At 57.6% G+C, this 14,579-nt stretch overlaps 1 protein-coding gene across 15 annotated transcripts in view; it reads right to left on the bottom strand.

Annotated features, from left to right (window-relative positions):
* Positions 1-649: 649 nt before the first annotated feature.
* RALGPS1 (Ral GEF with PH domain and SH3 binding motif 1) overlaps positions 650-14,579 on the bottom strand; it is a 257,027-nt gene continuing 243,097 nt past the window's right edge. For 11 of the 15 annotated variants that reach the window (XM_059658077.1, XM_059658064.1, XM_059658065.1 and 8 more), the window contains 6 exons: positions 9,454-9,537; positions 7,743-7,848; positions 6,432-6,524; positions 6,170-6,275; positions 5,647-5,738; positions 650-1,996 (listed from right to left, as the gene is read on the bottom strand). In XM_059658077.1, coding sequence (XP_059514060.1) covers positions 1,967-1,996; positions 5,647-5,738; positions 6,170-6,275; positions 6,432-6,524; positions 7,743-7,848; positions 9,454-9,537 — 511 coding nt within the window. In that variant the 3' untranslated portion in view covers positions 650-1,966. The remainder of the gene's footprint in view (positions 1,997-5,646; positions 5,739-6,169; positions 6,276-6,431; positions 6,525-7,742; positions 7,849-9,453; positions 9,538-14,579) is intronic. The other 4 variants (XM_059658078.1, XM_059658072.1, XM_059658068.1 and 1 more) reach the window with 1 other exon arrangement.

The following is a 14,579-nucleotide window of genomic DNA, read 5'->3' as shown; positions in this document are numbered from 1 at the left end:
TACAAGGAAAATAAGCAGCTGATGTTCCAGTCTTACACGTTCATCCAAACGTAAGACTCTAACAGGCAGAAAGAGACTGAATGCGGGTGAGAGCGAACACTGAATGGTCCTGGTGAGGGTGTGTGGCGTGTGTGGTGTTTTCCCGCAGTCTCTAGATACTGATTGGAATAGTGGTCGCTAGGAATCGGGTGCGTGCCATCGGGCCAAGCTGCAGGTGGGCGGTCAAAGCGCCGACGGCCAGGTGTGGCAGCATTGCCTGGAGGTTCTCCAGCCAGGAAAGTGCTCTAGACTTCGCTCCAAAGGAGGGTCAGTGACTGAGCACAGGAAGGCTGGACTCGAAAATAAGATCCTGATGCCAACACCTTTCTTCACCAATTCATTCAAATTTTCAGAAAAGTTGTCACCATTTGATCACAATACAGGGGTGGGTCCTGTAGTTGTTTTGAAATTGACCCAGAACAGTTTACTGGTTAAGACGTTCTAGAAGCATCTTGCCCACAAACTGTTAGGTGTGGTTTGATATCTGATCAGTATGAGCTATGAAACCAGGACAGCAACAAGGCCTCAGAAATTCAGTTTCTTTCAGAAAATCATTTAAGGGTTTCCTTCTCAGAATTAGGACACCCAGGTTAGAGGGGGGAGGGGGACGGAGGGAGGGGGAGCTACAGTGATAAAGCTATTATAAAGTTAATTTTTATTAATTATTTTGAATAAAAATGTATTTGTGCAAAATAAAAGTCACTTAAAACTATGAGAGTGACAGATAGGGATGTTGTTCATGTGAAGAGCTCTTAACTGAACGTGGAGCGTGGGCCTCTCACTCCCAGGGCTTTGCTCTCTTGTCACATGGTCGTCAACAACGGTGCCCTTGGACTTGGTGATGGAAAACTTGCTGGTGACTGGGTTGGGCGGCAATATTGGGGGAGCTTAAGGCCTCCGTGTCACTCAGCTCCCGGGGTGATCAGGGATCCCGTGGCCCGCCTGGCAGTGGAGGCAGAGGGTGTGGTGGTGGGAGCAGAGGCTCGAGGGGAGAGGTCGTGAAGCCATTCATGTGAGGGTGGTGCCCGAGCTGCTCGGAGAAGCTGGGAGAAGTGGCACAATTCCCCTTCTGGCACGTGGGGGGGCTGGGGGGTGGGGGAGAGGAGAAGGGCCTTCAGACCCTGCTGGAGGAGTGGGAGGAAGCAAGCAGGCCAGTCCACAGTCCGGCAGCCGGGGCCTGTCTCAGAAGAGCTGACACCACCGAGGCCTGGACGGGCCCCGGGCCCAGGAAGCAGCTTCCAGATGAATAGCACCCATAGGAACAGAAAACAGGACACGGTTTAAGGCATTGTTGTTTACAGTAGAAGAATGCAAGGGGCCCTTAACACAGGCGGGATCTGGGCTCCCACTCCGACCTTCCTTGGTGGGCAGGGCTGCCACGTAAGGTTAAAGCAGGGCCTCGAAGCCAGTGAAGTGTGTGATGTCACGCACCTTGTGCCAAAATGCATGTTTCTCGAAGAGTTCACGCTCGCTCGTGTGCACACGTACACGGCACGCACGTGCAGAGGACGCTTAGGGTTGTACAAAATCTGAGGGGGCCCTGTGGGCGAGCAGCCCCGTGCACTTGGGGCGTAAAAGCCCGTCCCGCAGCCGGTGCCTGCTCTCTGGCCCCTCACACAGTTAACACTGTCCACTCCTTCGTGCAGGAGAAGCCCTGGGCCCCCTCGGCTGAATGCTCTGGTCGCAGCAGCAGCTGAGGGACACGAGCCCAGAGAGGGAGGACGACGGAGCTGCTGAATGAGTGTCATGAGAGTCACTGGGGTTGGCGCCGAGAGCGCCTCTGGGCTGGGAGGCCACAGGCGGCGTCCCCTGGAGTCCAGCTGTGCGTCTCCCAGCACCAGGCCAGTGGCCTGTGCCCAGGACCTGCACTCACCGCAGTCGAGTCGGGGCTCTCAGCAGCCTCTGAAGTCACGCCATGTGCAGAGACTTATTCAAACGACATGAGGTTTGCAGGTACCTAGAAGAGAAAGCTCAGCCTTTGTCAGGTTCCCACCTCTCAGATGGGGACAAGATGCTTCAGAACCTAAGATGGGACCAGGCCTTGCCCAGGGAGTCTGTGGAGGAGCAGGTCAGGTGGGGAGAGGGCACACAATAGTGACACTATGACCACTGCCACTCGTTAAGTGACTGCTGTGTGCCAGGCGCTGCTCTGAGCACTTCATCTGCATCGTGTCCTCGAGTCCTCAAACAACCCCATGAGGCAGGCACTGGAAGGATCCCATTATAAAGATGAGGAAACTGAGGCTTAGAGAGGGGAAGTACACAGCCATAAGTGGCAGGGCTAAGACACCAGAGCCATGCTCTCAATCACTCCCCCAGGTCCAAACAAAACCGAGAGGACACAGATCCCACAGGAATGGGGACGCGGCGGCAGGATTAGCAGGTGGAAGCACAAGGAGTAAGTTTGGGGAGATCAGGAACCCCAAGACCTTCCAATAGCTATGTCTCCATGACATGGTCCCAGCTCCCTTTACTTGGGGACCACTGGCCCCAAGGTCAGGGTGTTGCCCCTCCCCTGGAAGCTGCTCACACGCCCCCAGCTCCAGGCCTCGTTGGCCCACAGTGCTGGGGGCGGGACGGGGTGGGTTCCAGATCTGATGAGAAGCAATTTCATCAAAGACAAATCCCTCTTGGTGTCAAGGTGTCAGAGTGATGAGTTGGAGAAAGCGCACCTCCTTGCACCAGGAGGCAGGTACAAGGACGGTGACGGCAGCATTGCCCGAAAGAGCAAGATCAGGAAGCCATTTCTGGGCTCACCAACAGAACTGATTTAAAAAACAGTACGAGTGAATGAATGAAAGCTACACATTGACACCGATGACTCTGAGGAACATGCTGCAGGAGAAAAGCAGGTCACAGAAGAGAATATACAGTTATGGTTCTCTTTATAAAAAAAAATTTTAAAAAACGTACCCCAACCAATACATCATGGAATCAATACATGTGATAACATTTTATGGGAACGGCAAACAAACAGATCGGGAGTTACGGGGTCGTGAGTTTAAATGTTAGTACAAACAATTGTAAGAAATGCGATTCCCCCTAAAGAGGACCGATCTTGGCCCCTGGGACTCCCCCGGGAGTAGATGCATTTCTGCCCCGTCCTTGCGCCTCCTTGTTGCCCCACACGAAGGACGTGGCTTGAAATGACCCTCTGCTCTGGAAGGTTCCGTTGTTGCCACGTTTTATTACTGTATACAGCAGAGAGCGGGAATATCTGGTTGAAAGTAAATTAGAAATAAAAAGGAAAAGAGTAGAAAAATAAAAGGTCCTCCTTCCTTAGGTCTAAAAATTGGACACTAATACTGAAAAGTAGCAAAATCTTGCCATGCACCCCACACTTGCCACACATGGAATTCAACCCACTCATCCTTCTGACCAAACACCTGCTCTGCCACCGGGGTTCGACCCAGTTCCCTGCTACCTGCTGTGTCCCTGCTGCCACACTTGGCTGCCCTCCCAGAGAGCGACACTGGTGCTACTGGCCGGTACCCATGCGCCTCCACGGGCAGACAGCAAGGCCCTGTTCTCTCCGCTGCACCCTGTCCTGCTGGCCCACCTCAGGCAGCCCGTCCCCGTCGGGCCCAGTGCCACCCAGCCTCCCGCTCAAGGTCACTCTGAGCTAATGAGGGTCCCAGCCAGCAGTGTGACCAGCACAGAGGGCAGACGTTCTTCCTCTCTGAATGTGACCTGAGGTGGCACCAACCTTGTTCAAGCCCTGATGCCTTGATCACTTGGCATCATCTTGAGGTGACTGGCCACCAAAACCCAAAACCCCTGGTCTCTCCATCGTGTAGACAGGCAATCGCATTTGTTGAACTCAGCGATTTTCTATCTCATGGCACACATTAATGAATTACTCAAATTCTGCAGCACATCAAAAATATATGCTGTTTTTTGCTGATCTGACCAAAGAATAGGTATCATTTTGATTCATTCACACTGGATAGCTACTGTTGGCTGTTGCCCTCCCTCCCTCCCTCCCTCCCTCCCTCCCTCCCTCCCTCCCTCCCTCCCTAAGCAATCTAAGGGAAGAGGTCAGTGCTCCTAACTGAATAGTCAGGTAGTGCATATTTTAAAAGTTCTTGTGGCACACTGGTTGAAAATTGCTGGTTTAATGTGAAAAAGGTATGTAAGCACTCTAGAAACCAGAGTTATAGTTTCTTGTGTATCATTTAAATATTTTTTACGTACAAACACACTGGTAATATATATGCCTGTGTATCTTAATACAAGCCAGATGGCCCTCACTGGAATCCTGAGGTGCCCGAGGCGTCGGGGTTTCCTCTCCTGTCCAGGACAGCGCTGCAGTGCGCTCTGAACCGCACACTCTGTGTGCATGTGACACCCCTCGGACAGGTACCTGGCAGGCAGGCAGATGAGTCGACAGACTCGAATGCAATTTATTTACTGCTTCTCTGTGGCATCTCAAGTTGATCCCTGTACGAGCCTTATCATCTATGACTAGATCAGAGTGTCATCTATGGCCTCGCCTCTGTTTCAGAGGAAGGTCCGGAATAGGACCAGACTGAGCACAGAGTGAGCGACATGCCGTGGAGGCCGCCCCGCCCCGCCCCTTAGGAGAACCGCTTTGAGGGACCTGGAGGTCTATGGCTGCTGTGACCACAGCTGAGTGCCCCACTCCCAGACACATAGGCTGCTGCGGGGTGAACTCCCCTTTGCTGAGGTCCCCTCAGACCTGGGGCTGCTGCCTCCCAGCTACTCTTATTTGTCCTCAAAGCTGCCAGCATCTCCCCCAAGCCCTGGTGCTCTTCCCAAGACTGAGAGGAACCCGCTCCCCAGCCCCCTCCTCTGGCTGATCCCTGGGGAATTCAGGGGGGATTCCAACCCTGGCACCAGCAGCCACACTGCCTGCCCACCGACTCCCAGGGTCAGGAAACTCCGCCTTCCCATCTGGTGCTGAGGGCTGGGGCGGCCACTCCTCTCACAGGCCAGGGCCCGGGAGGTGAGGCAGGAGAGCTCGGGGTGGCAAGCACAGAGCCGGGTAGGCCCCACAGTTAGTGTCTGCCGCTTTCTGAGCCTCAGAGCCTCAGTGTGGAAGGGAGACCCTGAGAGGACCGACCTCACAGGGTGTGGGAGGCCTGGGCCTATTGCTGCAGATGAAGCATCTGGAGTAATGCCCGGTCCTGGGGGGGGGGGGGGGGGGGCGCGGGACTCAGCCTTGAGCCAGGCCCAGCAGGCCAGAGCCCCGTCAGCAGCAGCCACGGTGGCTCTCAGTACATTAGCTGTTGTTGTTGTTATTATTCCTAAGGACTGTGGGGGCCAGGAAGCCTGTTAGTCAGTCTGGAGTTTCCCATGAATCAACCTAAATAGCTGCTTCCGCGTAAACTTGGGGAGATACAGCATCTGCCTCCTACCAGGCTGTCCCTGATGGGTAGTCTGTGTGTTTCCTTCAGTGGGCAAGACACAGGGGCCAGACTCGAAGTTCTGGTCTGAAGCTGTGTTGTAAGCTGAGCAGGGGTGCCCTGGCTCATGGGAGAAGGCTGACCAGCTCCCAGGGAAGGGGGGCCCTGTTTTCTATGGACCAGGAGCCCCAAGGGCGGGAGAGGGGATTGCGGGTGACAGGCAGGATTTTGGTGACTTTACCTGAGGCCTGTTGCTTTTACATGCATCGTCCAAATGCTTGTGCCACAGTATTGCATGAAACCGGGAGCCAGTTTGGAACTTGTAAACATTGCCTGACGGGTAGAGAAACCGCCGGTTAAGAAGAGGGTGGACATGGGTAACTAAACCGAGGAGGCTCAGGAGCAGCCCAGGGCAAGCCCGGGGCTTGGGTCAGGACACTGCCATTCTCATGACACAGGGGTGCCCCTGAGCTCTCCAAAGACCCTCCTGCCACATGGCTGCTGCCTCACCAGCATCGTATTATTTACTCCAAGAGCCTGAGGCTGCAGCTCCAGGGGAGATGGGCCCAGCTGCCACAGATGAGGCCACAGGAGGATTCCTGCTGCCACATGCCATGCACACTGCTCAGTGGGCACAGGGGACTAGTGAGGGGACCCTGCGAACACCAGCACCTAAAGCAAAGGGAAAGCTGCGACCCCAGAAGTGCCTACACGCAGCAGAAGAGGCTGGGCGGGAGGGCTGCGGGCACCGGCTTGGCGCCTACCTTTGTCAGGGTTGTTCAGCTGGAAGATGTCCGGGTGCTCGGGGTCATCCGGCAGCTGCACCATCCAGCCCACGATGGAGACCTTTTTGCCAGGCGTGGATTTGTACTGGAGAGCAACGCACAGCCAGGAGCTCACACCCTGCCTCCCCTCGGAGGGCTGAGGAGGCCACGCCACGGTTCCTTGCCACACCCACCCACCCACCCACCCTGCAGTTCTCACGAGATAAAGGCCCAGCCCAGAGAGGCCTTTCCCGGGACTTACGTGTTTTCTGTCTGTGCCCCGCAAGGACTTGGCTCCATAGTACAGGAGGGTGGATCCTGAGAGGATGACCCAGTACCTGGTCCAGGAGGACAGCTGCACAGGAAGGAGGCCGAGTGACAACCCGAGAGTGGTGGGGCAGGCGCGGGGGCCTGATCACACACCCAGCCACGGGGTGGAAGGGGCCCCCTCCCAACCAATCACTGGCCCCGACCCCCTACTGCCACCTCCCCCAGGACCTGGAGGAGCAGACTGTCCTCAACCTACGCCCACCTCCCTCTCCTGCTTCCCTTGGCGCCTCCTTCCCGCCTTGTCTAGGGCAGTGCCAAGGCACAATTTCTGTGTGTGCAGGTGACCTGGGCCCACGAATGTCCCGGGAAAAACATTTTAAAACCACAGACATGGTAAACCACAGCCTAGGGCCATAATGTCTGCGATGGGTAGGGGTGGGGGGACTCGGCGGTAACTGAATGGAAGCGCTTTTGAAAAATTTGAGGCTGGAAGTGGGAAACCCACAGGCGGCACTGCAGGCACGGCTCTGCTTCTCTAGGGACGGCCGCGCTCAGGGCCCCGCGCGGAGGGTGGAGGCCAGCACTGGCGCCCAGGGTCCGCTCTTAGGTTGGGGGAAATCAGTGTGGGGGCCGCTGGTTCTGCAGAGGCGAAGCGAACGCCTCCTGTGGGGAGCGATGGCTCTGCACCTCCGCCTGCCAGACCTCGCTGAGGACGCCACAGGTTTAAGAACACACGTGCGTGTGTATGTCGAACACTTACCTTTACTCGGTGTAAGAAACTCCATTATTTCCCATTCTATTCTACTAAAAACAATGGGTCATGACCTCCTGAACTGATTTCATCACTTCCTGTCACCACCCCACCCCCCGCAGACATATGGTCCTTCTAGGCTATGGTTGACCATGTCTGTGGTTTTAACACGGCTTTTAGGGTGCTGCCTTGCAAGCCTCAGAGTGGCTGCGGCCAGCACTCTGCATGGAAAAGAGGCAGGCAGGTCCGTACCACAGGCCGGATGCAGGGCCCATGTCACGGGATGCTTTGTGCCACTCGGGTCCAAGCAGAGTGTGGGGCCCAGCCGGGGTGAAGACTCCATCTCACTCAGAACGCATGTGGCATTCTGGCCCAGTCCTTCAGCAGGCAGGCAGGCAGGCGCTATTTCACCGCAATTCGCAGATGCAGAAACAGCTCCCTCCCCTCCGGGGCACACCCAGGGCTGGGCCGGTGGGCGGGTCTCCGGAGCCGGAGCTGGCCCCTCACTGAGCCACACGCCGCCTCGCCTCCGGACGAAGGTGTCTGACTTACTGTGGGCTTCCGTCCTTCCTTGAGCAGAGTCTTCCTTCTCAAGGGCCCCTCCATGGTGGGCACGGCCGCCGAGCTCCCCAGCGCACAGATGCAGGGGCCGGTGGGGCTGAGGGGAGGCCACGGGTCAGAGAGGTCTACGGGAGCTGAGGTCAGACACCCTCTCACCACCGGGACCCAGGATGCTGCCCAGACAGATGCCTTACAGTGCTGGGCAAGGCCACAGGGAGCAGGAGGAAAGGAGGCTCTGGGCTCCCCCCATCTGAGAACTCGCCTCCCTCATCTACCTGAGTGCTGCCGAGCTCCACGTGTGGTGACTAAGCTCCTGGTAACCCAGGCCCCTCGCAGCCCTGAACCCCATCCTGACCCAGGCCCCTCGCAGCCCTGCACCCCATCCTGACCCAGGCCCCTCACAGCCCCTGCACCCCATCCTGACCCAGGCCCCTCACAGCCCCTGCACCCCATCCTGACCCGGGCACCCTGCAGCCCTGCACCCCATCCTGACCCGGGCACCCCGCAGCCCTGCACCCCATCCTGACCCAGGCCCCTCACAGCCCCTGCACCCCATCCTGACCCAGGCCCCTCACAGCCCCTGCACCTCATCCGACCACCGCTTCCTCTCCACTTGGGGAACTTGGGGATCACACAGCCCCTCCTTTTTGCGTTGGCAGAAGCCTGGAGGAGCATGGAGGAAGTGCGAGAGGTGGGGTGAAGTGAGAAGGGGCACAGGGGACCCCCACACTGCCAAGCTCTGCACTTTTCTCAGGATTCCTCTTTCACCCTCTGCCATGGGGATTCAGGCGCCACCTATGGGTGAAGGCATCCAAGTGCAGCACCAGCCCAGATCTCTGTCAGCCCAATTTCAGACCCAGAGCTCTGCTTACTGTCCCCCGCCAGCCTCCCCAGCCCCCTCCCTCAGCCTGCACCTTCCCCCAGGGAACACCACCCACCCAGCTGAGCCCAAACCTAGGGGTTTTCTTCTCTCACCCTCCACCCCTGCAACGCCTGCCTGTCCACCTCAGCCATCCCACTCCCCCCAGCTCGGCAGAACTTGATCTGCCTGTGACGGATTAGTCCACGCTCCACCCTGGTCTCACAGCATCGACTCCTGCCGTCCTCCCGTGTACTCCACGCACGGCCAGGATGGCCTGGTCACGCCACCTCCCCTCCCTTCCACGCCCACTCTCACTGTCTCCATTGCCTTTGGACCACCATCCTTCCCCCCCAATCCTTCCCCTTTCCCCTCACTTACCCCCCAATCCCCCACCCCCATCGGTTGTGGCTCCGCCCACTTTCCCAGCCTCATCTTATATGCTCTCCTCTCTCATTTCCTTGGATCCTGCCTTTCCTTTGCGTGGAATCTCCCGCTCTTCCTGCCTCAGGCCCACGGACTGTCCCTTTGCCTGGGGCACCCTTATAACCCCTCTGCCTCCCTCCCTTATTTCACCAGGTTAATTCCTACCGCTCTTCCCGTCTTTTCTCCAGGGAGCCCCTCCCTGCTCTCCCCTCCCAGGGCACCCCCTTCTCTGGGACCTGGACACCTGGGATTTTCTGTTCGTTTAGGTCTCTTCTGTAGCAGCCTCGTGGGCTGAGGCGGCGGCCGTGTCCATCCCGTCCACAGCCTCTAGCACAGAGCGTGGCACCCCGCACACGGCACCCAACAGACACCCTATTGCTCTCTGTTGCGTGGACGGACACACGAATAAATGGATACCTGTAGACGCAGCTCCGGGTCCTGGGAGAATTCCGAACTGGAACTCTCCAGTTGGGCCCCAGCGTGGCGTAGAGACGTCCCCTGCTTCGGAGGAAAAGGCTGAGTGTTAGCCACAGGCTGGGGAGACAGGTAGCTGATGAGGCGAGAGCCTCTCAGACTGTGGGCGTCAGCTCAGGAAGCCCCACCCCACATCTCCCCCTCGTCACGCTCCAAGCACATCTGGGGCAGCTGAGCTGCCAGTCGCAGAACAGACGCCCCCGGGTCTCCAGGTAAGTTCTCCGTGGGAGGGTGAGTGCAGTGAGCGGCCGGACGCAATACAGAAAACGATGGATCTGCTGTAGTTTCTGAAAAGCTTGGGTACTTCATGATTGGCCACACCGCTGGGCACCGGGGAACGGGGGTCACACCACATGTCACCCTGTGAGTGAGCTGCTCCCCGCCCAGCCACACGGGGCTCCGTGAGCGGGCAGGTCTGGGAGTGAACTTCGTGGTGCCATCCCTGTGTGGGGGGGAGTCTCCTCATTTGGTCTGAGTTCCCGCTGAGCCGAGGCTGGTGTGGAGCTGGAAATTGGCCCCTTCTCTCACCCTCTCTTCTCAGGGGTCTCCTTTCCCCAGCGCCCCAGCAAAATGTGCAACCAGAGCGGACTGTCTGCTGACATTAGGAGGTCCTCAGCCCCCTCGCCACCATGCCGTCCCCTTTTCTGAGACAGTCCCTGGCTGCACGCTTAGCACACGCGTGGCCGGACTGACGTGCTGATGGAGCTTTAAGGCAGCACCTTCCGAGCAGGCTCTCCGGGCGCTTCCTAAGGGAGCGCGGTGCTCCCAAATGCCCAGGGCTGGTGGGGGAGCGCGGACGCCAGGCATGCACTCCTCCTCTCCGGAGCTTTGTGAGAGCACCATTAGCCTCCCCAGAATGGGGAAACTGAGGCTCCGTGATGTGAGGACACTTGACAGGACAGTGAGCCTAGCTCGCCAGGATCTGGACTCAGTCTGTCTGACTCTGTAGTCTAAGCTCCTCCCACACCTTTCAGGCTGGGCAGAGGCTGGCGTGTCGCATGGTGGAGCCTGCCATGGGACTGGGCCCAGGTCTGGAGGCAGCACTGTGCAGCGGCTCCCTGCAGGCTCCTCTGGGAGGCCCCAGTTCTTGAGTTTCTGTGCAGCGCACGCTGAATGGGCTTTGTCGGAATGTCTCTGACTGACATGGGGCCCCACTCCAGAACCAACCTTCCTGGCTGGGAACACGTGACTGAACAGAATGCACCCTAGGAGGGCCACTTTCCAGTCTTCCCACCCCCGCTCTCCCCCGCCAGGGTTGGATCGTGCAGGAGACAACCCTGCTCATGGGAAGTCTGGTCTGGGGAATTGTGGGCTGGCAACCCAGTAGAACATCTCAGTCCCAAAGGGTGTGCAAGCTGGTGATAAGGATGGCAATAGGACGATGGGATGGGGGATGGGGGCGATGGTGGGCACGACGGTGGACGGTGGGGGTGATGAGCGAAGGTGAGGAAGGGATGATGGTGCCAGGTAATGTGCTCAGCGGTATTCATTCACTACTTTGTTTAATCACACAACTCTGGGAGGCAGGCACTGCTCGTATGCCCACCTTTTAGATAAGCAATCTGAGGCTTGGAGAGGCGCAACTTGCCCAAGGTCACGGCACTAGGAAAAGGAAGAGTGGGGGGTGCTGTTGAGGACACAGCCGGGTCCTGCTTGGGCCAACAGCACCGCGAGGATTCAGGCTGGCCGGACAGGCCCGCAGGACACTTCCCGGACAGTTTTCTAGGTGCCACAGTAGCTGGCAGGTACCTTGGGGGCTGAATTTCATAATTTAACCCCGAGTCCCTGTTACTGATCTAGGAGGTTGGGGGGCAGGGAGAAGGCCTGGATAATAATCACCTTGAGGTCTCAGTCATCTTGCCTTAGCGGGAACAGGCCCCCCCATGCTTCTATCTCAGTGCACGGAGCCCCTGGTGGGAGTGCACCTGTGGAGGGCCCACCTGCACCAGCAAACCCTGGATGGGCACTTGACCCTGGCCGCTTGCTGATGATTCGCCCTCATCTGCAGGCAGGAAGCCGCCGCCCGAGTTCTGTGGGCCCTGGATGTCTCCCCAGCAGCACTTGTTACAGCACTTTTACCGCCTGTGAGCAGCTCTCTCTCTTCCGGGCAATGTCCCTGATCCGCTGAGTGGGTCCCTAGAAGCCGCATTTGCACTTAAGTTTAGCTGAGCGGATAGGACACCTGAGCCGAGCCAAGTCAATCCGATATTCTTTCCTGGCAATTAGGAACCGGATGTGAGAGACTGAGAGTCGGGCTCTGTGGCGGGTGAGGCCGTAACACATGCACCTTCCCCTCTGTGAGCTGACAGGTCTAGAAGTCCGGGCTGCAGAGAGAGAGAGAAGGGCGCAGAGCGGACATCCACAGAGAAGGGTCCACACAAGGCCCACGTCCTAGGCCAGTGATGGCGAACCTTCTGAGCTCGGCGTGTCAGCGTTTTGAAAACCCTAACTTAACTCTGGGGCCGTGTCACATATAGAAATGTTTTGATCTTTGCAACCATAGTAACACAAAGACTTATATTTTTGATATTTATTTTATATATTTAAATGCCATTTAACAAAGAAAAATCAACCAAAAAAATGAGTTCGCGTGTCACCTCTGATACATGTGTCTTAGGTTCGCCATCACTGTCCTAGGACCTGACTCTGGGCGGTAGGCATTGGACAGAGAGGTGGCAGATTTCTCGGTACTTATGCAGCTTCAGCAGCTTATGGGCAGGGCCCAGCCCTTGTCAGCTGGGGCCCAAGGGCAGGGTCAAGAGAAAGGCCCAGGTAGCACTGCTCACTATTCCCTCTCTCAGGGGCCTAAGCCCCTGGGTGGAGCCTCAGTTGTCAGACTTCAGTGTCTGCTGCTGAGAACAAGGAAGAGACGGCATCTTTGAGGGAAACCAGTGTCAGAAGCTCGGCTCATCATCCAACTGGGCTGCCACCCGAGGCAGAGCAGCCGGACGGAGGACCGGGGCAGGAGGGCCTGCAGAAACTGGACTGAAGGTGGCAGGTGAGGGACACAAGCCGGGGATTCCTGGCCCTCAGCCTCGGTGAGAATCACCCTGAAAACAGTCGCTCTCGTGGCTGCACCTCAGTTGAAATGGACCCTCACCTCCAGGATGGCCTCCAGAGCTTCAACTCCCTCTCCCAATCGCGGCAGAGTTTGGGATTCAAGAGGCACCTTGCACCCTGGCACACCAGGGCATCTGCCAGAGTCCTCTGATCTTCTCAAGGAAGGAAAAGAGTGTCTTTAAAAACAGATTTGAGGGGATCGGGCTTGGGGCTCTGTTGCCACCACTCCGCTTTCCTGGGGTCTCCCTAAGGGGGCTGGGAGATCGCATCTGCTAAGAACAAGCAAACCTCACACAGCAAAGAAATTAAAACACCAACCTCCTCAACACCCTAGAGCACCCGTGCGTCTGACTGCCGCAGGCCTCTCTTACAGGGCTCTTCCCCCGGTCAGTGCTTCCTGGGGGCCAGCCAGGGCTGAGGACACTTGCCTTCCCCATAGTTCATCCACTCTGTGATGACTGAGCGGCCATCTGGGAATTTTCTCTTCCCCCCACCCAGCTTTAGACTCCTGATCACTTGCTTGCTGGCAAGAGGTACCTACTGAGTGAAATTCATAAACATCCCAAAGTAAGTTTCCCCAACGGAGCACTTCCACTTAGGTGCTAAGTACTTCCTGTGGGCACCCTCCCTGCAGAGCTGAGGGACCTGAGGCTCAGAGATTGAGGGACGGGCCCAAGGTCGCTGAGGCAGCAGGCAGGCCTGACCGCAGGCCCCTCTGATCTGCAGGCAATGTCCAGAGCCAGACCGCGAGGTCTCACTGAGCTGCACTAGCACCCGCGCTCCGGCGGTGACTCTCGGAGACACCACGCACTCCCGGGCCACCTCTCCCATCCTGGCATACTGCTCAGGCCCAGCGGCCTCCTCGGGGCCACTGTGGTCCTCCCACCAAGTGTCCCTGGGCTGCTGCTTAACCCTCACCTCTGCAGGGGCACAAAGAAGCTCCTGCTGCCTCTACTGACGGCCTGACTGGAGGATTCCCTCCTCCTCTAATTTCTGAGGAGCCCGAGGTTTGCTGAGGTCAGCCTGTGCCACGCCCACAGCCCTGCTTCCATGGAGTCCATGGGACAATGGAAAGGTAGCCTGCCTCCCTCCTGAGCGTGTGGCCCTCAGGGGTGTCTGACAGGGAGCAGTTGCTTAATAAATGGGCATTGAATAAATGGATGAGCGAATGAATGAGGGAGGGAGAGAAGGAAGGAAGGAGGTAAGGGAGGAAGGGAGGGAGGGAGGGAGGAAGGAAGGAGCCAATGATTAGGTCCAGGTGTGGATGATGTTCAGGATCTTGGCACCATGCTGTTTCCCACTCGATGTCCCCTTGTTGGGCTGTGGCCCGGGGAGATTCGGGCGTGCCCAGCAGACCTGCAGTCCGCCCTGGTGCCTGCCTGGTTCCCTTCCCACTGCTGAGGGGCCCAGAGCCAGGGCAGTGGCCTGCCTGCCTGAGGGAATGAGAGCAAAGCAATGCCCCTCCAGGAGCCCCAGAGGGAAGGGCCTTGCTGCCCCCACTTCCTGCCCTCCATCAGGGGTTCACAAGGACAGACAGACTGACTGACCGACATGGGGCCAGTGCCTGCAGCTGTCACATGGCCCTGGACAAGGCCTGAAAGGTGGTGGAGAGGTAGGCTCAGTGGTCAGGAAGACGTGGATTTGGGCAGCTCTGTCCCGGCAGAGTGTGAGCAAGCGGGGTCATTTCACCTCTCTGAGCCCAGCCGTCCACGTGCATAAACGGGGGCCCCTGGATAACCGCTGTGTAGCAGCGCGTGAAGACTCAGTGAGACCAGGACGGTGCCTGGCACACAGAGACTGCTCCACAAGATCACTCATCACCTGTCACACCTCTGTCTGCCCTGTGAGGACCTGCTGGCCAGCACCCACCTCCTCTCTGGCCATTTTCTGATTATGGGGACTGAGGAGCCAGGAGACTCAGCACCAGAGGATGTGTGTATGTGAGTGTGTGTGTGCCTGTATGTGTATGCATGTGTGAGGTGTGTATCTGTGTGAGGTATGCATGCGCA

Source organism: Myotis daubentonii, chromosome 11, assembly GCF_963259705.1.
Source record: "Myotis daubentonii chromosome 11, mMyoDau2.1, whole genome shotgun sequence".
Lineage (NCBI taxonomy): Eukaryota > Metazoa > Chordata > Mammalia > Chiroptera > Vespertilionidae > Myotis > Myotis daubentonii.
Note: the sequence above shows the minus strand (reverse complement) of the source record. Positions and strands in the feature narration are given on the sequence as shown.